Source organism: Photinus pyralis, unplaced genomic scaffold, assembly GCF_008802855.1.
Source record: "Photinus pyralis isolate 1611_PpyrPB1 unplaced genomic scaffold, Ppyr1.3 Ppyr1.4_LG3a, whole genome shotgun sequence".
Taxonomy (NCBI): domain Eukaryota; kingdom Metazoa; phylum Arthropoda; class Insecta; order Coleoptera; family Lampyridae; genus Photinus; species Photinus pyralis.
This window is the reverse complement of record NW_022170509.1, coordinates 15,268,434-15,294,867: the sequence shown is the minus strand read 5'-3', so window position 1 is coordinate 15,294,867 and position 26,434 is coordinate 15,268,434. Positions and strand designations below refer to the sequence as shown.

Genomic DNA, 26,434 nt, shown 5'->3' with positions numbered 1-26,434 from the left:
ACTGAGACTAATGGTTAATTTTTGTTACTGAATCATTAAACATATTACATATCACGGCCGAATAACTAAGAACTAAGGGAAACGGCGGCGGTTCGGTTGTAGGAAAATTCTCCCCCGACTCTCGGAAATTTCGCTTGCGCTGAAATACTCCATCGCCAGAAACTCGGTCCAAGGAAAATTCACGTTCAAAAATCATTTAATATCAACGGTAGATAGAGTTAGACAGTATACAGAATTTCTACATAAAGGTCTATGCCTACATTTAAATTTACGTGGGTATCAGTCACTTTCTGTTTCTAGCGTATTTTCCTCAAAGTGAAAATCGCTATTGGTTGTACTTTGTCGTCCGTCCATCCATACGATTTGGGCGATATGGGGCTCATTTAAAAGGCCTTGGTTCAGAAATTCCGTACATACCGATATTTTTGGGTTTTGCTCATGCGCAGTGTCAAAAATTTGGTTTAACGCATGTCCAATGCTAACTTTTTTATTTATGAAGATATTTAAATGAAACTTTATATGCAGCATTCCGCAGATCCTTCATCTGGTAGTTTTCCTGCATAGCAAACTTCCAGGTATTTGTGGTAAAGAGTCATTCTTGATATTTTCGCAACAACTAATTAATTTGTAGTAAAAGAGCGTAGGCCCATAGGCCATAACCTAAGTCCTAAGGTATTAAGTTTATTACAAAAAAAAACAGTAATAATCGTGAAGCGAAGTATTTATTTGAGAAACCGAAATAACTTGATCTAATTTTTAAAAAAAATTCAGTTTCTTTCTTCAACAACTACATCTAACAAAAAATGTGTCCTTTAAAAAGCAAATTTCCGGTTATGAAAACAATATCTCAAGGAAACATACGCCGCACTGTTTCTTTGACACTTCGTTTCACAGCAACACCCTGTCCCATTCAAGAGAACGAGGTTTCCCATAAACGGTACGAAGTTCTCGGGGTGTGCTAAGCAATCATAAACCATTTTTACACAAAACCCCATCAGGTATACCTACTAAAAAGATACTCAATAATATATCGGACGTTTGTTACACAGATCTGTGACTATACCGATAAAACATCAAAAACATGTTTCAGTGAACCACCCATCTTGTTTTATTATATGCATATGATCGCTGCAGTAAAATTAGTAGATGCTGTTCTGTTCTACAGAGTTGTAGATGTAGATAACAAAACAAAAAGATCCCTTACTGATTGATAAATACTTATACTTAAGTAACAAATGCAAGAGCCTTTTGATTATTATCTGTGTTAGTGGGTGACCACTGACCACTGAACAATTGTTGCAAGCATTCACAAATTTTTTGTAATACCTAAAATACCAACCAATTTAGGACTGTGGGAATTGAGTCAGGTTCTTTATGCGTAATGGCGTACTTTCTACTAGAAAAACGAATGACAATTTTTCTAATTAATTTACGTGTTCAATCCCAAAGATTAATGGTTTATCCACAAGTCCGTAAACGACTAGCGCTTGTAAAAAGTGAACGTCGCCGCCCTTTCGTCTAGCGTAGAAGGAAGTAACAACGTGACGTTTATACTTAATAAATTAAATGAAAAATCTTATGCAGATGTCATAACGCTTGAATAGCGTGAGTCATGTCAAAAATCACCCCCATAAGGGCGACAAGCCAATTATGTGTGATACAGTTTTCTCGAAACTAACTGAAAGGGGGCTGAACGTGTTGACTGGTTAATATAATGTGATACACATACAACCCCAAAAATGGTATTAAACTCACATTTCAACGAAAAACCTCTTTCACCTTTCGACTAAAATCAATTGTTAAATGTTACACAGCCGGATACACTGTCGAAGGGGTGGACGAGTTTCTTTGCGCTCATTTCACCCTATAATAACTTTGTTTACGTAAGGTTACATTTTCATTTACGATGCAAACTTCTTAAATTTATAGCCGTATGGAAAATTGCCAGAAACAACTATTGATCTCGATAACCCAGATTTGCGATCGAAAGGAGCCATTTAATGAGACGTAACTAAAACGAATGCATCGGCTTAGAGGTTTCCTCCCCCTATCATCAACCCAAAACCATAACAATTAATTTCATATTCAATTATGGATATATGCCATTTGTGTGTAGTGAAATGTTAACAACCCGGGGACGATTCTTTGATTGAACCCCTGCGCCTCTCCGGGTTGTCACACCCCCAAATGGAAACTATTCAGAAGTTGGAATAACAAATGCCAGATATATTTTCCTTTTGTTTGTCGGCTAGAAACTTCGAAAGGACTTTGAACCCTCGCATTTTTAGACGATAAGTTATTTACTCGCTAAGCCTAGTTACACTAGGGTAGCTAAAGGTAATTTATTCTGGTGTCGAAAAGATCTCCGATTATCAATCCAGTATTTTAAAACTTTTCTTTTTTTCAGGTTGCTTGTCGGTGCTCCTTTGGGTAAAAATCTTCAGCCAAATACGAATTTCTCCGGTGCCCTGTTCAAGTGTCCACTAGACGACTTCAAAAGTCAAACCGATTGTATTCAAGTTCCAACCGATGGGAATAGGCGTAAGTTTGCCGCTTGGTTATATGAGGAGATTACAAATTTACAACATTAATTATATTTCAGTTTAAACAATACAAAAACCATAAAGCACATAGATAAGTAGAGTTTTATGAAAATCTTAGCCTTTTCGTTGTTTTTCAAGTAGGGGCGTAGGTTTATGTAAAAACGTTTTTATTGTTAAGTTTTTGATTTTGTATAAGTAGGATAGACAGTCTTAGCTAAGAAGTTTTTTTTTTGTTGAAAATAGTTAGTTTTTGTTTTAGCCCTAAGTATATATTTTTGTTGGGGCTATTGTATAACCGTATTTTTGTTTTTGGGGCGTTCGTCCAGTGGCCAGCGGGCAGTATGTGCGTAAGTGGTGGTCTCTATAGCCAATTTTTGGTATCTCGAAGTTTTTTGGGATGCCGCACTTTGGTTCTTGCATGAGTATTTTGCTAATTCTGCACGAATCTTCTGCATGCGATGACTCTTGCTGTGTTGCAACATACGATGATATCCGTCTTTCGTACATTTTTGTAACTAATCTCCTTTGGCGAGGCTATTAAAAAACTCCATCGCAAGTTGTAAATATATACGCAAATTTGTTTTCGATTAGATCGCCCATGACAAGTAATTTCAAGTTCTCATTATTGTGAACGGAGATTCAATGTTCATGAAGAGCGTCGACCTGACGCAGTTTGATGTTTATTTATAGATTTATTTATAACATTCGAATGGGCGAAAATAGAACAATTAATTTTTTAGACGTTCCGTTACTAAATTTTGGTATAGTTACTGGTTTTGCATGGTTTTTATTATTTATTTTTTAATTCCCTAGTTAAAATTAATCATTCACTAATTCAAAATTATTAATTCAAATTTAAAATACTAAAACATGGATCATTCATAATATTCACCATTGCTGATGTAGTCTTTGATTTTCCAGCTTTTTGATCATTACATACACAATAAAAATTTAACACTTTTAATCGATTAACGTTTCTAATGAATCGATTGTCGTTTTGGAGACCACGAATATCGATTTGAGAGTGATTTGTTCGATTAAGACTTTGAAAATGTAATAGTTTTGTAAATACCTACCGCATTTTCGCTTCTGTATAATTGTCACAGTTTTTTTTAGCATTTTTCATTTTTAAGTTCAGTTGCACATTACACGACATTAACATATTTTTTAGTTTATTTAAAATGGCTATCGATGAAATAAGTGGAATGGGACGGAATAACCGCGACATTCGACAGCTGTTTTATGTTTTCTGCAATTTTATTTACTAACACTTACATGTTATAGTCCAATTTATTTATGCTGCACTTCAATGTTTAACATCTCAGCATTATTAGTTACTTATGTTTATTAATAATTAAACCTAATGATGTGTAAATATTTAACATTTATTGGTTGCTCTTCACACTAGATATACTCGAGCATTCTGTGATCAAATTTGTTTGTTGGTAATATCACACTTAAAATACTAATGGCACCGGGGAATTATATTCGTTTGCAGATTTGGTCATGGAATTCCTAACAGTACCAGAAAGAACATGAAGAACAACCAACATCTATTTGTTGTATATACTTTTGTTGTAACTTATTTGGTTCTTTAGAGCCGTATCATATTAATTATTCGTTTCTATTATCGATCGCTAAGATAATAAGCGACTAGCGTTAGCCCAATTACAAATCAACAACTGGAACATCCATAATTAATGATAATGTTGAGATACTGCCATAAATCCAAAACGAATTGGACTGTAACTTTGAGCAATCAAACATGTTAACGTTATACAAATTTTAGCGAGAGGTTTTGACTACGAGGACGATGACGAAGAAAAGATACCGGTCAAATTGCGGCCACCCGGCAATGATGAAATTAAGGACGGTCAGTGGATGGGCGTCAATGTGCGTTCGCAAGGAGCAGGTGGTAAAGTGATGGTTTGCGCGCACAGATACATTTGGAGTGAAAATCTCGACTCAAACCAGTACGGCTTGGGTCTGTGTTACTCGTTGAACAGTCACCTGGCATGGGAGGACAAATGGGATCCGTGCATGGGAAGGCCAATGTTACAGTAAGTAACTAGTCACTAGTTCAGAATTGATTAAGACCCCTACTTTAGGGAACATCAACAATTTGGCTACTGTCAGGTCGGTACCAGTCTGGCACTTCTAAATGATGGAACCGCAGTGATTGGTTCGCCAGGCCCTTTCACCTGGCGGGGTACGATATTTGTTACAGAAATCGCGGGCGAATTTCTACAAAGAAATAAAAATGTTTATATCGGCCCTTTAAATGATAGACCGGAACCAATTAATAAGTACAGTTATTTAGGTATAGTGTCACGAATTATTAATAAAAAAATATAGCGTCGCTTTTAAAGGCATGAGTGTCGCGGCTGGAAGATTCTTCGACAATCACAACAGATCTTACGCAGCTGGCGCTCCACGTGCTGATGACCACGGAAAGGTATTCATATTTAATAAGAATACCACGAAAAAATCCGAGCTGGAGCTGGTTGTTGAATTTGCAATCGACGGGAAGCAGTTCGCTTCCAATTTTGGTTATGAAATTTTAGCTGCCGACTACAATAACGATGGGTATGGTGCCAACAATTAAGACACTTTTTCAATTGCCATTCCAGCTACGATGATCTACTGATTTCCTCGCCGTTCTACTTCCAAGATTTGGTCGGCGGATCGGTTTACATATATTACAACGTGCGGAAATGCAATTGGACCACTTGCGACAACGATGCGGTGCTGCAAGGCAAACTAGAATCTCAGTTTGGCATCTCTCTCGCTAATTTGGGAGATATTAATCGAGATGGCTACAATGATCTTGCGGTCGGTGCTCCTTATGAGGGATATGGGATGATTTACATTTATCTGGGAGGTAAAGATGGCCTATCAACCACTCCGTCTCAGGTATTTTCTTACAATTTGTATGTAACCAGCCTCAAGTGCCATTTTCATCACTGCCAGAAAACTTTTCATTCAGCAATGCCACAACTTCCTGATGAACGCTGTAGGCTAAATTTAACTCATACCACTGCAATCAATGTATATATACTCTTTCTCTTTGATGTTATCTACTTATCTATATTCTTATGTACTTACTATTTAATGAACTTTAACTACATTTATATGATTAAGCTTGTAGAGGAGGGATAAATGGCCCTTGTGGCTTTTCCTTATCCTAAATAAAGATGATTATTATTATTATTATTATTATTATTTTAGAAATTACATGGGTGGGAAAATGCCTATACGTTGGGCTACTCGCTTAGTGGCGGAATGGATATGGATAACAATGGCTATCCAGATCTGCTAGCGGGAGCTTATGGTTCCGATGCAGTTGTACTATTCCGAACGCGAGCAATTATCGACATTAAAACAGAGGTAACCGGAAAGGAATTGAAAAATATCAATACCGCCTACCTAGGTTGCGAGGTGGATCCCGACTCACAGGATAAATGGTAATGTATCTACCTTATCCTCAAATGAAGCACGTCTAAATTTCAGTTTCACCTTCCGAGCCTGTTTCACTATCACTTCGGCTAAAAGCGGAATTGACGAAGTTATTGTCCGTTGCCACATTAAGGAGGTTTTAGAGAGAGGGATATCCAGAGTATGGTTTAAGCACGATGATGATGAGAACATCAAGCGCAATTATCAAACTAGGTACTTCACGCTGCAGCACGACAAGGATGAATATTGCCAACAAGAAACGGTTTACTTCCCCAACACTACTCGCGATATTTTAACCCCTATCAAGGTATATTTAGCCTACTTCGGTCCAAATTCGCACATTCAACTCGTTTCAGTTTCGACTGAACTACACGATCTCAAACAATATTCCTCATTCGGCCATACTGAATCAAACTTCCATCAAGGACTTTGCAGCTACATTCCAGAAGAACTGTGGAGGCGATGATATCTGCCAGAGCAAAATTATTATGAACGCCAGTTTGCTACTGAATGGTAAGTTGTGCCGAACCATAGTAAGTTTTGGCACAGTTTTATCATTACAGAAACTGATGACGGCAAATTCATACTAAATCTTGGCGATTTGGAGGAGTTCCATCTGGAAATTAACGTAACGAACGAAGGCGATCCTGCCTATGAAGCAAAAGTGTTTGTGTTCCATCCGTTAGCGGTGCGGTACATTGATATTGTAAATAAATCGGTTCGTTCCCGTTACAGTCGTTAACGGTTTTCACTAATCGGAGATTTTAGAGGAGCTTCAAGTGTTCGAAACGGAACGATACAGTGGTCTCATGCGATTTAGGTAACCCTCTTCGAGCCAATCGTTCTTTGGCCCTACAGCTAAGGTTCGAAACGAGCGAGGCGCATAATCAGTCAAAAACGAGCTCGGACGACGAATTCCAATTTATTGTTTTTACAAACTCAACGTCCGAGGAGCTATCGAATCAAACCAAATCGGTGCTGAACGCCTTGATTAGCCGGAAAGCCGAAGTTAAGATCAGCAGGTGCGATTACCATGCATTAGTCTATACCGAACTGACTGACTTCTTCTAGTTCCTACTTTACTAAGACGGTCGTGTACAGTGGAGAAGTTAAAGGAGAGAAAGCAATGAGAACGTTTGATGACGTTGGAAGCGTCGTATGGCACTCTTATCAAATTCAACAGCTTGGTCCGATGGCTTACGCTGATATAAGGGTTACAGTATCGTGGCCATGGCAAGTGGGTAATGATAAACCAAATGGAAAGTGGTTGTTGTATTTGGAAGAAGTGAATATTACAGACGGTTAGTTTTTTGGTAGTTATCGAATCAAAAATCACGCCTTCATAATCACCTTTAATTGTCGATACCAAGCTTTTTGGTTGAGCTCGCAGCGTGATTTTCGAGCAAATTTTGCATTTTTTAAATTATATTTTTTCATCACCCTTATGTTTCGTACTATTGCTCTTCTAGTATAAAAACAGTCAGGTAACCGCCCACCACAACACACAAATTATGATATTATTTAATCTCTATCTAGCCCACACCAAGAAAAAGACATAAGTTTTGCAGTGGGCGGCTACCTGCGACTGTTTTTGTACTAGACGACGTAGATACAACTAACGAACGAATAAAATTGGAAGGACGGTAACATTACGTTCAAATTTTTCGCTCTACTATGGTCATCTCCCGTAAATCTTGTGTATAAGCTTCTAGGACAAGAATGCCCTTAGTTAAATGTGTTAAAATTATACAAAGTCCGAATTTAATCCGAAATAGATTTAAATCAACATGAATTTTACTTGCTAATTGCAGGAAGGGACAAGGATTATTGCTATGTCGAACCCGACAACGCGATTAACATTTTAAATTTGGAGAAGATGTCGACAGATCCCATACCCGTTCCAATTTACAATCGGAGCAGCTCATATGAAAACAAATCGGAAACCAGAGTTAAGACATTCGAATCCACCGAAGATCATCTCACGAATTCCTTCAGCTCGTTTGATACTCAAGAGAATGAAGTGGACGACGGCAGTTCTTTTATCAGTAGACTTATTAGAAGACGCAGAGAGACCGACTACGTGGTTCCGACTACGATTGTTACAGGAAAGGATAACAAGCAAAGGAAGGTTGTCACTATGGTAATTACATTTCTAATCCATGCCGGATGCACGTTAGAATTTTTAATTGTAGGACTGCAAGGAGCATACGGCCAAATGTATAAAAATTCATTGCATCTTTCCCAAATATCCCAAAGGGCGCCTTTCGACGATCTCGATTAAGTCGCGCCTGTGGAATTCGACGTTCGTGGAAGATTACAGTCAGGTCGACTGGGTGCGTATATTATCATACGGAAGTATTGGCATCGAAGATCCCGACATCCACCAACACGAGCGGAGCATTCCAGTCATGCTGGTAGCCATTTCAGTTTTGAGTGTTGATCGCGTTCCTCAAGTGTATTTATTTTAGATTGAAACGAACGCCTATCCAGACTTATCGATACAACTGGACACTGGAGTCCCATTATGGATAATCATTCTTGCAGTTGTAGCGGGCTTGGTGTTACTAATATTGCTGATATTCGTTTTGTGGGTGCTCGGTTTCTTCAAAAGGAATCGGATCAAAGACCCGACTTTGTCCGGTAATCTTACGAAACAAAGTGAGCAAGAGACCTTACTTAACAAGTGAAGTGCTCGGTCGGCTTATTGGAACTTATTCTAGTCTGATTTTTTTGAACATGAAAAAATGAAAACTGTGTCTGTACATACCAAAGCTTTAAAGACAGTGCGTGTTAATTATAGTGCGTTTTTTAAAAGAACTGATGTATATATCGAACAATTCCCGTCGCCTTTGTACATAAAGAGGCTAACTTTGGATGGATCAAGGTTTCATCTAAAGGTTGCTTACTATGCGTAAAATGTGATAGTTTTATATTTATTTGCCAGTAACAAGATTAGTGCGGGCAAAATTTTACTTAAAAAATGAGCAGCTGTTGACATTTAGTAAAAAACTGCTCCCCAGTTAAAAGGAAAACTGCATTTTTTAATATTTTTAGCGAATAAAACTACGTAAAGTATTCTGTATCTAGCACAGATTTTTGTAAGCGTGACACTGCCACATTGGCAAATCGCCAAATTGTTTAAATAAATTGAGAAACATTATTATTGTTGATTCGGTACTTAGTGTTAATAATTTCTTGAGTATGACGATTGATAGATTACGTAATTGTACTTACAAATTGATAGAACATTTATATATGTTTATATTTTATTTATCTTTGGTTATTTGATTTTTCAGGATCCATTGCTTCCAAAAATGAAACGGTACCGTTTTGCTATCGGACCGGGATTCTTGAATTAGTAGCCATTTCAAAGCGGCATTATAGAGCCTTAGCAAGAAATTTGTCTCCTTCCTTCCTCGTTAACTGTGCTAACGGTTTCGCGATGTTTGTAAAAAGGTACAAAACGCCTGTAGCACGTATATAAACCTGCCAGACCTAGGAGACTTCTTAGTTCGCGTTTACCCTTTGGAGCAGGCCAATCTAGTAGGCCTACTGTCTTTTCCGGGTCAACAGATACTCCTTCACATCGCACGCGGCGTCGGAAAAAATTGTACTTTTAAAGACTCGGGGTCTTAGTGGCATCTCTGAGTCGTTGGAATATACCTTCAAGGTTCTTTATGCGTTCCTTGAAAGTTTTGCTACTATGATAATATCAACCAGGCAAGTTTTCCAGGATAATCTCTTAAGAATCAATTCCATTGTGCATTGCACAATCCAAATGGCATGACCGTGAGTTGCCAACATCCTGATCAAAGGGCAAATGCAGTCTTTTCATTATCTTCTGGATTTCCACTTGCCCATAATCCACACAAAATCACAAGGACTACCGGAGAACCCCAAGGACTGTTTGTTTTCGCCGTCGTTCCTTTTTTCAGTTTCACGTCGTACGAAATAACAGCAGTCTAACTGGTACCTACTTGTTTGTGGGCTACACTTGGCTCTATCACCGCAGAAATTCCACCGGGCTCCTTTCCATTAAACCGTGTCTTAACGAATGTTAAGGACAAGTGAAACTTGCATTACGGTTTCGACGTATGTTTTGAAAGGTCATGTTGTACCTAAACCTATATGCCGGATGAATATTCCCAAACCGAACATAGGGAATTAACGAGGGAAAAAGGTTTTTTGTAGATAGTTGCTCCCCATGTTAACTTAGAGGGTTTATAATGACACCAATCGAAAGAAGATTTTTTCCTCGTCTAATGATATACGAATCAGTTCATTTTCAGGTGTATTTCTCATTACTTTATCAAACATTCGGCAATAAGTCCACTTACCAAAATCATGTTAAACCATGACTAGTAAGACAAAAAGCAGATTCAAACGTCGAAATTAATATCAGTTTATGACAACTGGCATTAATTTTTTTGTAAAATGCGGTTCACTGAGGAAAAAGTGTAGGTATTTATAATAAACAACGTTTACAGCGGAAATATTTACTCTTAGTACGCGATATTTGTTTTCCGTGCATTTTAATGAGCGTCCCATTCCCTCTGTGTGAAAACCTATTTCAATTCTTTAGGAAATTTCCATGGCTTAACATGATTTTGCTAATTGGATTTATTGCGAAATTTTAGATAAAATAATTGAGAAATACCTACACCTGAAAATAAACTAATTTGTATATCATCATACGAGGAAAAAAATCTTCTTTTGATTGGTGTCATTATAAACCCTCTAAGTTAACATGGGGAGCAACGATCTGCAAAAAACGTTCTTCCCATGTTAATTACCTATGTTCAGTTTTAAAATATTTAGTCCATGGGCCAGTCGACATGACGGTATAATTTGGGGGGTACCCATTTTCCATTTTACAGCGGTTATACAGGTTTATTAGGACGCCAAAAAACCATGATTGCCATCTCAAAGCGGTAGCTAATAGAATTGGCGGTCTATCAAAGATGGCGGATGTTGAGTTTTATAAAATCAACTACCTATAGGTCCTATCTCTGGAATTATTGATCCAATTTCATTATTTTTTTTAATGAAAGCTCTGTATGTGCTATAAATATTGTTATGAGTACTTTTTCGATAAAATCAACTGTTAATAAGTAATTTTTAAAAATGCTTTTTTAAAAATTTGTTTCCGAATTTTCTTTACTGCCGATTAAATCTAACAAAAATTTAAATACTTACATCTTAAAATATGCAAGTCTATCATGTAAATGCAAAGAATATCAAAATATGCAAAATACGCAAAAATAAAAACGGTTTAATCGCAAATGTTGCAAACCGAAAATACACAAAATCTCATAAAAAGTACAACCAAAAATAAACGATTATTCACAGCTGATCAACAAATTGAATTAACAACTCCTTCCGAAATGTTATATACTTATCTAAGTATACGTCCACAAAAATTTGAACTTTTATGACATCACTTATTGACTATCCTATTATCCATACTTCAATACCTACAAAATGGTGGTACAACTAAAAACTATCCCCCCGAAAAAATATCATGCCATTATCAAGTTGAACAAATTTCAAGATACTTTGCGTTACTTTACACAACGCATTACCATTGATGCATTGTGCTAGGTCACGTTTTGTATTCCGTAAGAATATCGAAACTAAGCAACCAACAGTTTTACCAGTCGAGTATTAGAACGGTTTTTTTCGAAAATATTTGAACAACTTATGAAAATAAAGATTATGCGTTTTCTGGAAAAGAATCTGTTGCATCAAAATCAATTCGGTTTTAGAGAAGGAAAAGGCACCTCAAACGCTATTTTATATTTAATAAGTGAAGCTATAAAACTCTCATACTATACCACTGGAAAAATAACTTTGATGAAATAAGCAGCATCACACTAATGAAATCGTATCTTAGTGGCAGATCTCAGTGTGATGCGTGTACAGAATACAACCTCGGATAAAATTCCCATGGTAAGAGGAGTGCCACAGGGTAGCATCCTAGGGCCTTTACTTTTTCTTATATTTATTAATGATATGCCGTTATCAATACTAAAAGGCACCACGTGCGTACTTTACGCTGATGACGCCACTTTACCGGCACATGATCATATGGAAACTGCACTTCATGCTTCTGAAGCCAATATTAAATTAGTAAATTCGTGGTGCATAACAAAAGAATTGTCAATGAATACAGCAAAAAGTGAAAAACTGATTATGAGTCTAAAAACTCATAATGTTAGTGATAGTGAATCTGTGAAGTTTATGGGCATACATTTATCGCAATTCCTAAATTATCTTTTAATGTACATATTAGGTCGATATCTATTAAATTTAACCGAAATCTTTTTTTATTACGGAGATTAGTAAATAGTGTTTCTCAATCAGTTGCATTTAGCGCATATTATGCACTATGTCGTATGCAATAATTGCTTGGGGCAATTTTCCACATAGTCAAAATATGCCTTCAAGTTACAAAGACGTGCTATTCGGATTATTGGGAATATTGGTTATCGTGATGAGTGTAGGCATATTTTTTCTACACTACTATAGGCAACACTGTACCATGCATGTTTATTTTAGACTGCGTGTGTTATGTAAAATCCAAATTTGAACAATATGCACTAGTTTCGAAAGTGCACAGCCATAATACAAGAAAAAAGCTTTCGCTCAAGATACCATTTTGTAGATTGGCTAAATCTCAAAATAGCACTGAAATTGTTGCCTTAAAACTATTTAATCATTTATCTGATTCTGATGATGTTAAAGTAATAAAATCACCGCGACAATTTAAACTAAATGTAAAAAAAAATGTTAACATAATTAGCATTTTACAGTGTAAAAGAGTTTCTAGGGCAACAGTGAATTGAATAACTATAGTTTGAATGTTTTGTTTTGTTTGTTATTGTATTTTCCCATTATTTTCCTTTTGGACGAGTGTATAAGTACTACATTGTTTACATTTCCATGAAATATACATTATTATTATAATTATTATAACTACGGAGTATTCGAATTGACATAATGAAATGAAGTATGAACACTACTCGCGTCACAGGAAAACTTAGGTACCTACATGTTGTAATTTCACGCCGAAATCAAGGAAGATTTTAAATTAATGTATTTTGTGGCCCTAATGGAAAGTCATTTAATTAGACCGGTAATCTTGGATGGAACTGCTCACCAATTTAGGTACACATTTTCCAAACTTCCTTAGACAACGTGTGTTTCACAGAAAGGGTTGGTTTATGGTACCTACCAATAAGAGGCTGCGAAATGTGTACATCTACATTGTACATTAAAGAATAAAGTACAACTACAACTATAATAATGATAATAATAACGTACACAACTGTGCGAAGCCGTTCTAAAGCCGTGTCATAGCATATCAATCCATGGCGTAAAGTAAACTGTCTTATTGAAGTGTGTTTCACCTGCTTTCACTAATAATGGCCAGTAATTTAAAAATCGGATGTAATTATTTTCATTGTTTGTTGTCTCGAATAGATTTTGTTTTGTTTTTTTTTAATTCATCACGGACTACTTGATCAAAATATAAAAACCATTAATATAACTGGTATCTTATTTTCAATCTTATTCTGTGATAGCTCGTTGAAAAGAGAATTTTTAAATCTATTAAGTATTTTAAAAATTCAATATGGCGGCTATTTCACTTTAGGAAATTGGTAAATGTTCCTGAAAAATAGCAAACTTGAATTTTCTTTTGACATCAATTCTAAATTAAGCGTATCAGAGACAGTAACTTTTATATAAAATTTTACCCAAAGAAACTATGCGAGGAAGCGCCGACAAGAAAGACTACAACAATAAACAATAGTGTACAGTGGAGTGGGTGGGAAAATTAGTTGAATCATACTGTATGATCAGTGTAGATTTAGATTTCTTGAAGAATCCAACGATAAGGATTTTTATGAAGGACTGATGGCCTTTGCAGGATTTGTATCTATAGGTTTTAACTGTGAGAATTCAACTCATGTATAAAAAATCGCATAAGCCGCAGTGCAATTGTCACTTTGACAACGGCAAAAGTTACCTGCAACTTTTCCAGCGAAAAAATGCACTAGTAGTTGTTTTTTCACTCAATAATTGATTAGTTTGGTGAATTTCTTGTTCATTAAATTGTCCTGTCGAATTACACTCGAGGTTTGTATTTAAACCGAATGTGGGTTGTTGCAATTCAAATCTGTTTCGTTTTAGCAATTGAACTCGAAAAACTGTCAACCTAAAAATGCTCCACCTTCGGTTCGGTATTTTTATTAGTTGACAGTTTTTCTCGTCTAATTGCTAGGCAAGAGATTTTCATTACCTAAACAACCCAAATTTACTCGGTAAAATACAAACCTCTTGTGCAATTATAAGTGAGAAAACAGTATATAAAACCAGTAAGTAGTTCTTCCAAATTTCCAAAACTGATTCGTGCCAACAAAGATTATACAGGGTGACAATTTTAAAACTTACCCCCCCCATGTCTTAGTAAATAAACGAGATATTTAAAAAAATCAAAATCCGTTTCGGTAATTCGGAGGGGGAATCACAATGACATAGTTGGCGACGCACCCCCTCCAACCCCTGTGCCCCAGCCACCCCAACTTTCAAATCTTAAATAGTGACTCTGAAAAAATTGCTTTCCAACCATACCAAATAGCATTACATTTAGGTTAGTAATTATCGTGCAAATCAAAAAATAAACTAAGATTTAAGTTAGGGTGGCGGGGGCGCGGGGGTTGGAGGGGGTGCGTCGCCAACTAAAGCCGGATTTATAGTTCCGTAGCCGTAAGAACGTAAGAACGGAACCGTAAAATCTTACGTTAACGAAAATTATACGATTTATAGTTACCGTAGTGGTAAGATTGCGCCACGAACTTATGTCATCTGTCAGTAAGAGTAACGTGCGTTTCAAAATAATAATAACCAACAAAGTGTCAATAATTATATTGTAAATAAACGAAACGAACGTCAGGATAAACTCAACTGTTTGAATTATCCGAGTATTGCCGACGACAAACGCGTTAGCACGATTTACCGTAAGAAATGAGATTTGGGCATTTCCTACGTACCGTAACCGTTCTAACGCAACGTTAACGCGAACTATAAATGTTTACACGCAACAAGTAGGGTTTAATTCCAAACGTTACGGTACGGCGTTGCGGGTACGGAACTATAAATTCAGCTTAAGTCATTGTGATTCCCCCTCCGAATTACCAAAACGGATTTTGATTTTTTAAAATATCTCGTTTATTTACTAAGACATGGGGGGTGGTAAGTTTTCAAATTGCCACCCTGTATGAACTTCTCTTAGAAATGATGCACCACGTGCACTGTAGTATACAATATTTCGAGGAAATTGTTGGTTTATGTCTCAAAATTGAAAAAAAATGGAAGTGTTAACTAACTATAGGTATAGCGAGTCTTTTTTTAGATTGTCGACTATAAATTGATTACCAGATTGTCATATCAGTCATTAAAATTGATGGAACTGTTGTGGGTAGAAATCAATGTATAAATTCTTTATGTTATACGCGATCATTAATAGACTATGGTAGTACTTTATACGGCAATGCATCCAAGGATAAACTTAAAAGGATCGACGTTATGCAAAATAAAGCTCTGAGACTAGCCATAGGAGCCATGCGTTCGACACCAATAAATGCGTTGCTAATTCAAGCACAAGAACCCCCGCTGCACCTGCGTCGCAAGTTTTTGGCAGTCAAATACGTAGCTAAAATCCTAGCAATGAACGCTAACGTGCTTATTTCCAAAGTAAACAATCTCACTGTTTTGGATTTATGTTCTAGGTTTTGGCAAAATAAAAGTTCTCCACCCTTAACCGAAGCGTACTCATTAATTAAATCGTTTAACTCGAGCATTTTTCCACAGTAATTTTGAGATAGCGTTTGGGGAATATTTAAAGGGCCTCGAAGTAGTTTCTCCACCGTACACTGGGCAGCCCGACCACGATCGTAAGCTCCACACCTCCATTACAGCTGAACTTAGGGATCACATAATTTTGTATACAGACGGATCAAATGGTGATCAAGGCTGTGGATGCGCATTCGTAAACGCGAGAAGCCAAGAGAAAGGATGTTTCTACATCCATATTTACAGCAGAACCATACGCAATCTGGCAGGCACTGCTCCACTGTGGGGATAGCGCGTCTAGTAATAAGGTGGCGATCATGACTGATAGTTTTAGCGTGCTGCAAGCTTTAAAAAACTACAATAAGATAGGAAGATTACAATCAAACCCTATAGTTTCCAACATTATATTAAGAGCTCTGAAGTTCAAAAGGAATGTAAAATTTTATTGGATTAAAGGGCACAGCGGTATTCTTCTTAATGAGCAGGTGGACATGTTGGCAAAGAAAGCCATCAAATCAGATATATATTTCGAAAACAAAATTGCAAAATCTGATTATATAGGTGTGGCAAAGTCCGATATATTAAAGACCCAATGGACAGTACATTGGAAAAATGCTTATAGCATAAAACCCACACAGTATGGCTTAATTCATCCGGAAGTAACACTTCGTCGGTGGAGTAACTCCAAAAACGTTGTCTCTCGCAGATACGACGTCATAATAGCCAGATTGAAGTTTGGCCACGGAAGATTTCCCGCGCACCTGCACAAGATCAAAGTGTTGGATAGCCCGCAATGTGCTTGCGGTGAACCTGTTGCAGACCTTAATCACATTTTTAGCGTAACACAACGAAGTTGAGGTAAAGCTTATGTGCTCGTGTTTCCGTCCGTCCGTCCGTCCGTCCGTTCCATCGAGATCTCGGCCCCTGGGCCACCTAGAGACTTCGGGTTTTCGCTAATTGATAGCTGTTATGGTCTATATTTGCCCAATTCGATCAGTTTCATTTAACTCCATATTTTGCGCAGACTGCGCAATGCCAACTTTCATATTTATGGTGATATTTCTTTCAAATTTTAACCACAGACGCTTCTAGTAAAGATAAATATTTCGCGCATAGTAAAAATTATGTGGGCATGCGCAGTGACTGCGCAATGCCAACTTTCTTATTTATGGAGATATTGCTTTGAAATTTTAACCACAGACGCTTCTAGTAAATGCAAACATTTCGCATTATAGTAAAAATAATGTGTGGGCATGCGCAGTGATGTGTGGGCATACTGCGCAGTGCCAAAATTCTTATTTATGGAGATATTTCTTTGAAATTTTAACCACAGGCGCTTCTAGTAAAGGTAAACATTTCGCACATAGTAAAAATTATGTGGGCATGCGCAGTGACTGCGCAATGCTAACTTTCTTATTTATGGAGATATTTCTTTGAGATTTTAACCACAAATGCTACTAGTAAAGGCAAACATTTCGCACATAGTAAAAATTATGTGGGCATACGCAGTGACTGCACAGGCTGCTCATACCCAACTTTCTTATGTATGGTAATATTTCTTTGAAACTTTATTTTACTTATTTAACTCCTTTCTTTCTCTGGACGTGGACGTGCTTCAATATGCAGATTCGACATTTTGTGTGCTTTTGGTGACGATGCGTCGTTTCAATACTTTGTGTTACGCGGCAATACCCACGAGTGGGTTTTGGAACATTTTTTTTAACTGTCCCTTGAATAAAACACATACATATAAATTGTACGAAGGACTGCAGAACAAGGGAATTGTGTTCCCATTAAATATAGTCACCGTATTAAGAAGTAAGGGTTGTTTAATCTGCTAGCGGATTTTATTCATAAAATCAAACTAAATATTTGACCGTATATAAAATCATATAAAATTCTGTTTTCCGCTGTCTTATCCTCTGTGCCACCCTATTCCTCGTTAACCATGGTCGTGTACAGTATATTGTCATTGAAAAGCCTTGATAGACCTCTGGGCGAGAAGCGAGTGTCCTTGTTTCTTCCCATAGTATGTTACCGTGGCTAAATGGGCTTAGATCCCCGAAAAAAGCCTTATTAAAAAAAAAAATTCAAATGCTTTACAATGTATTCGAATACTTTCAAAGGTATTCTAATACTATCAAAGGTATTCTAATACTTTGAAAAGTATTCGAATACAGTAAAAAGTAATCAAATCAAATACTTGTCACTCAAATACATTAAAAATTTAAAATAGTATACTAGATAAAAATCAAGTTATACTTTGTATGGGGTTACCTTTTTTTTATATTTCTATTGTTATATACAAATTGAAGGGAGTAAAAGCGTATTATTTTTATTATATTATTATATAGGAGGTACCTACCAGGACCTTTCTTATACCAGTTATATCCTTAAGAATACGTGTACCAGTTTTCAAAGCGATCGTGCGTCGTGCACATGATACGTACGCATTTCTGAAATTAATCCTAGCGATTTTGAAACATTTCCCTATAGAATTTGGCCCGTAGAATCCATAATTTACCACAGTTCCAAGATTGGGCTACTAGTTCAAAAGTTACAGCCCTTTGAATTTTCTTTTGAAATTGGTTTCCAGTCCATAACTTTTGATTGAGAAGTTTAATCGAAAAAGTACGAATTGTTTTGGATTCTACGGACCAAAATTAATAAGAAAAAGTGTTTTTCCGAGAAATTTTGGTGTAGTCGATTTTTGGTAAAAAAGGAAGGTTATACACTGCCTTTTTTTGTGACCCGAAAAAAAAATTGTCTCAGATCGACCCGGAAAAAAATTTTCTTATAGAATGTGGCCTGTAGAATCCATAATTTCACACAGTTCCAAGATTGGACTACTAGTTCAAAAGTTACAGCTTTTTGAATTTTCTTTCGAAATTGGTTTCTAGTCTATAACTTTTGATTGAGAAGTCTGATCGAAAAAGTACGAATTGTTTTGGATTTTACGCACCAAAATTAATCAGAAAAAGTGTTTTCCCGAGAAATTTTGGTGTAGTCGATTTTTGGAAAATAAAAGGAAGGTTATACACTGCCTTTTTTTGTGACCCGAAAAAAAAATTGTTTCAGATCGACCCGGAAAAAAATGTTCTTATAGAATGTGGCCTATAGAATCCATAATTTCAAACAGTTATAAGATTGGGCTACTAGTTCAAAAGTTACAGCCCTTTGAATTTTCTTTCGAAATTGGTTTCTATTCTATAAATTTTGATTGAGAAGTCTAATCGAAAAAGTAAGAATTGTTTTGGATTCTACGCACCAAAATTAATAAGAAAAAGTATTTTCCCGAGAAATTTTGGAGTAGTCGATTTTTGGTATTCAAATACTATGCGAAGTATTCGAATACTTCTCAAAGTATTCAAATACTTTGCGAAGTATTCGAATACTAAATATTTGTGAAAGTATTTGAGTTACAAAAACAAATACTGCTTCCATAAAAGTATTTAATTACAAAGTATTAAAGGATTTGAATACTAAAAAGTATTTACAAAATCGAATACTGCCCAGCTCTGTGTACCATAGGCCCTCGAGCTTTTTAACTTGTCGGCCTCGAGAATATAAACATCACTACTATGCCCTTAATACATAAATAACTATTATATTCAAAGCTTAAACTAAGAGGACGAAGGAGAGGGTTTAATCAGGACCAAGTCTCCAAGGATTGAATTGAACCATCCCTACTTTCAATCTCTCGAGAAGCTTCCCCGTTTCTAAATCAAAGGTTCTTCCAAAGAAGACAAAGAGTAACCATAAATTGAACTAACATAGTGTCCACAGTAAATCTCTTGCTTGGGAAAACGCACTTAAGTACGCTTCAAGGTTCGCTCACTATGCGAATGATAGGTGTTATCTTGTAATAGGTCAATTTAAATGTCAATTACATGGTTCAGGTCAAAATGTTTTTTAGTCCACTTTCATGATTTACGTAGTAAAATTGCATCTTCCTTCAGTAGTTTGGAATCGAGTTATCAAAAAGAATTAAAAATTACAAAACTTCTATGGCGACTGATAACAGAGATAATTTAATCAATTGTGTTCATTAAGCAATATTAAAATAAACGACGTCTGCCTCTACTAGATAAATTACTTCAACCTTTGACGAAAAGGGGGGACCTTTCAGTAGCGAGATACCTAAAGTGTTTATTGATTCACTTGTCAACGAAATGTTCTTACTTTTCTTATTCGGCGCAATAATCGCCCTCTACTTCTATCTATCGTCGGGATTTCAGTATTGGAAAAAAAGGAACGTGCCAAATCCTGAACCATCCCTTCTTTTCGGCAATCTCGGCGATTCGTTGACTTCAAAGAGATCGGTTGGACAGATATACACCGACATTTATAGGTAAATAGTCGGTATAAATTAGCGTTTAATTTAAGTTTGCAGAGATTTCCCCGATGTATTGTACGTGGGATTTTATCGGGGCAGACAGCCGGGTCTGGTACTGAGAGATCCACAATTAATCCGTGACGTTATGAATAAGGATTTTAACAGTTTTCACGATAACGATTTGATCATAAGCGAAGAAGTTGATCCGCTCGGTGGGCGCAACACGTTCTCTTTAAAGGGGGAAAAATGGAAAACGGCGAAGAGCCTAATCACCCCATGCTTCACGGCCAAGAAGATGCGGGAAATGCACGTGTTCCTTCAAAAGGCGGCGAACAGAATGGTTCGGTACTTAGACGATGATGTACTAAAAGGCGGTGGCAGTTTGGAGGTGCGTGAATTATTTGCGCAATTTGGAACCGAAGTTGTGGCAAATTGCGCTTTTGGTTTGGAAGGAAGAACGTTTGATGAACCCGATCCTTTGTTCAGGAAGATGGGTAAAAAGTTGTTCGAACCGTCTCCGTTGACTGTGATCAAGTTTAGCATTATGTTCATGTTCCCTTCACTGTCAAATATTTTAAAGATACGGTAATAACAAGTATAATAATTAAAGTTCTTACTCCCAAGATTTCCTATAGCTTTATACCTAAGGATGTGACGGAATACTTCTGCAACATTGTTGACGCAACGCTTAATTACCGTAAAGAAAACAATATTGTTCGTAACGATTTCTTGGATTCAATGTTGGAATTAAAGAACAAGCTTGGGGAGAGCAAGTTTACAAATACGGATGTGACGGCCCAAGCTGTAGGTTTCTTTACTGACGGTTTTGAGACAAGTTCGTGCGTTATTGCATTCGCCCTCTACGAGTTAGCCGCAAATCCAGAAATACTTAACAGGCTGCGTGCAGAAGTTGACCAGGCGCTTCTGATGCAAAAGGAGCTAGATTATGATTCTGTTCACGGGCTAAAATACCTCGACGCAGTCATTTGCGGTAATACGATTGTCTAACACATATTTGTTAATAATGAGGTTTTTTAGAAACCGTTCGCCTTCATCCACCCGCACTGGTACTACTCCGTTCCTGTACTAAGCCATTTGTCTTTCCGCCACCAAGAGGTCAAGGCACTGGCAAAGACGTTAACGTTGAAGTTGATACTCCAATTATGATACCTTTATACGGCTTACACACTGATCCCAAATACTTTAAGGATCCGTACGTGTTCGACCCCGAGAGATTCATGGGTGAAAACAAAGAGTCGATAGTGCGCGGAGCGTATCTACCCTTTGGTGATGGGCCACGCGCTTGCCATGGTATAAGATCAATATGATAACCGCATTCATCGTACTGCTATAATTATTTTAGGACAACGCTTTGGTGCAACACAAGCTAAAGTTGCCCTAATTAACATTCTGGCGAATTTTGATGTTACGGTTAACGAGAGGACTAAAACTCCGTTGGAAATTGATCCCAGATACTTGATACTACACGTTAAGGGAGGTTTATGGATAAACTTTTCTAGGAGAACCTCTAAATAGCTATGCCTACAAGTGAATCGCATGCTTTTACTTTCAGTGTAGGTCAGATGAAATATTGTATTGTAATATTCCTTTTAGAGAGCATATCTGCCTGTTTTAGAACATAATGAATTTAAATACTAAGTAAGTATTTAAATACTGTTACAATTTAATACCGCCATATTTATGTAACCTTTTCATTAGAAGAGGTGCTGTTCAGAACCTAAACTTGAGAGTAGGTAGACTCATATACTACGTAACAAAACAGTTGATGGTTCTATAATGTATGCGGCGTAATTTTATTATTAAATAAAATTCCTATTGCATCTTTTAATAACAACTATAATAAATTGATAAAGTTAATATGGAGATACTAGAGAGTGGTATATACAGAGTGATCAAAACATCAAATGTAATACCATACCTACTGGGTGCTTCACGCTGGAGCGTGACAAGGATCAATATTGCCAGGACGAAACGGTATAGCTACTTCCAAACCACAGGACGTGATATTTTCCCCCCCCCCCCCTCCCATAAGATGAATTTACTTCACTCCAGTTCAAATTCGAGCATCAATCAACTTAATATTCCTCATTCCGTTCCATTAAATCGAACTTTCATCAAGGATTGTGAAGCTACATTCAATCTTTTATTATTATTATTATTATTATTAATATTATATACTAAGGGACTATCAATCAATCAAACTTTATTGACGCGAATTTATTTCTGTTTTCCCTTGCCCTTTCTTGACAAAATGTTTTGGTTTTGTATTTACAAATTTGGCGGTATTAGTTATTTATGCAATGAGTGTATAAATGAGGCGTTTTATTGGTGAGTGAGATGTTTAGTCCACGAGTGCAGCGAGTGGACTAAATTCGAACGAACCAATAATCGCCGATTTATACATGAATTGCATACAACGTTTTTTCGTCGACTTCACTGGGGTATGTAATTTTAAAATATAAGAAATTACAAACGGAATTATAAGCTCCGACGATTTTTCACTAAATTACAGCTATTTTCGTTGCTATAGTAATGTGTTGTTTATACTGTACCGTCAGTCCTCGTAATCTCAGTGAAAGATTATGTTGCTTGCTCTGCTGCGGAGGCGATTTTAACAGTATATCCGCTCAAATCAAAAGAAACTTATTGGAACGGTTTCGATCAGTTCGGCAATTGATGGAATACAATGAATTTGAAAGGAGATATTTTCGAAAATGTCATGTTGACATTTTACCTTGAAAAGGTATGTGAAATTAGAATGTAATTAATTCTTTTGCAACTGTACTAAAGTAGGTACGTGTATTAACAGTGAAAGATATGGAAATGTTCATCCCTGTGGTCGACGTACTCAATGTTGAAGATAAATAAGTAACTGAATACCTTAACAATACCTTATCCGAGAAGCTACACTTCAGGATATGCTTTACTGAGATCGTTGGCGACCATACTGATGGCTACTGACCTCACTACATTAAAAGCGAGATTAAAATGGTTAGGTGGATGGAAGTTCTCAGCTGATGCCGAAAGTGAATTATTATATATAAATGTCATTCCCTTTAATAAAATAGTTGTTATGTATAAGTTGTTGCTAACGATTAATGGTTGCTAATGCATAATGGTTTCTAACCATTAACACCTGTAACTAAGGTGTAATTTATGTTGTTATCGAGAGGTCGACGAAAAAGGAAATTTTATACATCTCCACCTCTATAATAAAAGAGAACAGAACCAAAATGCGATTAAATGAACCGTTTGTAGATAAGAAACGAGTGTGCAACAGATGAGATCAAAACGCCAGAGTGTTGCCGGTTCAAAAATACGTCCTTACGGAGCATGAGGGACGCACCCTCTGCTATACCTTCACATGTAAAAAAAATGTTTCAAAACCCACTCCTGGGTATTGCCGCGTAACACAACTGTAACACTAATGAATCTGTCAAGTGTGTGGTTAAAATTTCAAAGAAATATCTCCATAAATAAGAAATATGGAGTTAAATGAAAGTGATTGAAATGGGAAAAAATAGACCATAACAGTTATCAATTAGCGAAAACCCGAACTCTGTAGGTGGCCCAGGGACCGAGATCTCGATGGAACGGACGGACGGACAGACGGAAACACGAGCACATAAACGTTACCTCAACTTCATTGTGTTACGCTAAAAAAAGATAACCGAACCTTAATGCGCGTTGGGTCCGTTTCTGTTTTTGAATTCGGCGAGTACATAAGTGAAAATTACAGGGATTCTTCCCCAAGCTTCCGAAGAGCATCAATACGAGTTGTGTGCGATATTTTTATATCGCGTAACAGATATTCTTCGCCAATCTTTAGAAGCGAAACTATAAGAGTTGAGGGCGGCATTTTGAGATCGCGTAAACATTCATTTTCAATTAGAGGTTCAAACAGAAGCCGTATTTTCGAAGTTTACAAAAGGATTGTCAACCGTCCGTGATATTTTATTGCGGAAGTTGAAGTTAATTACCGAATTTTAAGAGAAAACTGTGACGCCATTTTGACGAAATTATTGTCGTGTGCGTATTTAAATCCATTACGAGTTACGTGTACAAGCAAACCTAATATAAAATTAGCGTATTTACCCCGCCCGATACCCATTTACGAGTATAATACATTCTTTGTATTCTTTCAAGTTCATCCCATTCATTTCACCTTCTTATCCCCTATCCGTATACAAGCACCCCTCTCCCTATTGCCTCAAACAGCCGTGTTTCTTGTTCTAAAGCCATTTTTGAAGCTCCGCTCTCTTATTCCTATCCTGTCGCATCGCCACTTCCCCCTTTTTTCTTAGTTCTCTTATTTGCGCATTTGCTCCATTATTTCGTTGCAAATGGTACCCCAAATATTTTACTTCTCTTGTTACTTCCTCTACTTTTTCATCCCTCGCTATAATAATAATAATAATTGATGTAACTCCACAAAAGTGAGAAATTAAAAAAAAAAAAAAATAATAATATAAATTTATTAAGGGATAGGAGAAGCCATACGGCCATTAGTATGCCCCCTCTCCCTTTCCCTTCCTCATCCCATTCCAAACTCATCATCTTCGATTTTCTGACATTAACTCTATTCCTTTTTTTGCCAATACCCATCTCTTTATTCTTCCCATCATTTCCTTCATCTGTTCTACCTCCCACTCCTAGCAAGGGACTCTTGCAAAACGAAAGTTCAATTCTGTTCAGATAAAAATCGAATTTCTACTTCTCCGACAATGCTGCAACCAGACAGATAGATCAAACTGTCAAACATTTGTTCACAACAAATGAACGTTTTCTTTTTACAAAGCACTCTTCTCAAAAAATTAAAAATTGTATTTTTAAGAAAAATGTGATACGGAACCACCATGTGTGATATATCGTTGTAAAGAGAAAAAAAGACGTAATCTCAAAATGTGAAAATTCAAAATGGCGCCCATACGAAAAACTGAAGTTTCCACGCGTTTCTCCGTCATCTTGAAAGTTATTAAAAACAGGATGCCATATTTGGAATCTCCATTAAAAAGTGTGTGTTATGTGTTAATTAGAAATGTCTACTACGATTAGTTTATCATAAAAATATTAAAAACGAAAATCAGAAATTTTCGTTTTTTCCGATATCTTCAAAACTTTTGGAGATATTTCAAATTTCTTTTCAGATTCTTATTCGGCACGAAAATTGGCAACTTTGCCCTCATTTAACCAAATTTCTATCTCTTAAGATAAGTGTGAGATCCCCATAGTGGCACTCGAAAAATAGACACCGTGTATATGACAATATGATCTATCCCATCGCATATTTAAACTTCCGCATATTTAGAGCTTATGAAATCCAGCATGCCGTGTGCTGTCAGGATGCGCTGTGTCTGTTGTGTTACACGGGAAGATCGTATCGCGCAAAAGCTTCAAAAACAAAACATTGAACAAGTTGATGTAGGTCTTTCCTGTGTGATTGTTTGGTTTTCAAAGCGTAATAATGACTATTTTATTTTTCCGATAGAATTTTGTAATCTGCCAGGGTCGTAGATAACTGTCACTCGCATTCAGTCCGTCGTGATAATAAGTTTTCCGTTTGCTTATACAATTTTCAAATCTCTGATACGTGACAAAAGCAACTAAAATTCGCTCAGTGGAATTTGTAAAAAGCGAATAACGTCAATAACGAACTGGTAGTTTCACAATAGTTCAATATTTACCCTCACATCTTCCTTTTATCTTGTTCCGTTTCCTTAGCACTTTGTGCGAAGAAACTACAACAAAAAGGTAAGTGCAAAAGATTAGAATTACAGTCCATTTCATTATAAAACATTTGGCACACGGCATACCAGATTTTTCTAGAGGTTGAATTTCTCCATATGCTTATTTCATGTTGTCGTACAGCAAGCTGATTGTTCTGTTTTTTGGTTAAACCGGAAGTGGCACCGGAAGTAGTTTCAATATGCCATCGCATATAAAAATATTTGACAACTTTTGCGTATCTCGCCAAATAAGAGATATTGAGGTGACTCTTATCTAAAAGTACCTACTGTATATTAGAAGGCGTGTGTCGATCTAAAAAAAAATGTACCATATATGTACCTGGTGTAGAAAGTATATATTTTATAGTATACCTACCTACTACCACAGACAACATATACTATATGTTGCTACTACTATAATGGTATCAATGGTGATAAGAAATTATCTTTTAACTGTGTGAATCTCCTACTCAAATATCATGTACTGGACTTTTCCG

The 26,434-nt window shown here is 36.6% G+C and overlaps 2 protein-coding genes across 3 annotated transcripts in view; both read left to right on the top strand.

Annotated features, from left to right (window-relative positions):
• The window catches only part of LOC116165271 (integrin alpha-PS1), a 75,041-nt gene extending 66,270 nt beyond the window's left edge, over positions 1 to 8,771 (top strand). Inside the window, exons 2-16 of one of the 2 annotated variants that reach the window (XM_031479558.1) lie at positions 2,408 to 2,541; positions 2,870 to 2,890; positions 4,333 to 4,603; positions 4,652 to 4,863; positions 4,913 to 5,129; positions 5,174 to 5,456; positions 5,772 to 6,007; positions 6,054 to 6,306; positions 6,356 to 6,512; positions 6,563 to 6,717; positions 6,768 to 7,021; positions 7,071 to 7,300; positions 7,811 to 8,139; positions 8,192 to 8,413; positions 8,468 to 8,771. In XM_031479558.1, coding sequence (XP_031335418.1) covers positions 2,408 to 2,541; positions 2,870 to 2,890; positions 4,333 to 4,603; positions 4,652 to 4,863; positions 4,913 to 5,129; positions 5,174 to 5,456; positions 5,772 to 6,007; positions 6,054 to 6,306; positions 6,356 to 6,512; positions 6,563 to 6,717; positions 6,768 to 7,021; positions 7,071 to 7,300; positions 7,811 to 8,139; positions 8,192 to 8,413; positions 8,468 to 8,686 — 3,193 coding nt within the window. In that variant the 3' untranslated portion in view covers positions 8,687 to 8,771. The remainder of the gene's footprint in view (positions 1 to 2,407; positions 2,542 to 2,869; positions 2,891 to 4,332; positions 4,604 to 4,651; positions 4,864 to 4,912; positions 5,130 to 5,173; positions 5,457 to 5,771; positions 6,008 to 6,053; positions 6,307 to 6,355; positions 6,513 to 6,562; positions 6,718 to 6,767; positions 7,022 to 7,070; positions 7,301 to 7,810; positions 8,140 to 8,191; positions 8,414 to 8,467) is intronic. The other variant, XM_031479559.1, reaches the window with a different exon arrangement.
• An 11,167-nt stretch (positions 8,772 to 19,938) lies between these two features.
• LOC116166026 (cytochrome P450 6k1-like) lies at positions 19,939 to 22,039 on the top strand. Its single transcript, XM_031480849.1, has 5 exons — positions 19,939 to 20,205; positions 20,248 to 20,775; positions 20,826 to 21,181; positions 21,229 to 21,501; positions 21,554 to 22,039. The coding sequence occupies exons 1-5, from the start codon at positions 20,027 to 20,029 to the stop codon at positions 21,724 to 21,726; spliced, it is 1,509 nt and encodes a 502-aa protein (XP_031336709.1). The 5' UTR covers positions 19,939 to 20,026; the 3' UTR covers positions 21,727 to 22,039.
• The last annotated feature ends 4,395 nt before the right edge of the window (positions 22,040 to 26,434 follow it).

What these genes read in the sequence shown, in the direction of transcription:
- LOC116166026 (XM_031480849.1), top strand. Translation starts at nt 20,027, where the DNA reads ATGTTCTTACTTTTCTTATTCGGCGCAATAATCGCCCTCTACTTCTAT. An exon ending in ATATACACCGACATTTATAG is followed by an intron (nt 20,206 to 20,247) that starts GTAAATAGTCGG and finishes TTAAGTTTGCAG; the next exon opens with AGATTTCCCCGATGTATTGT. An exon ending in TCAAATATTTTAAAGATACG is followed by an intron (nt 20,776 to 20,825) that starts GTAATAACAAGT and finishes GATTTCCTATAG; the next exon opens with CTTTATACCTAAGGATGTGA.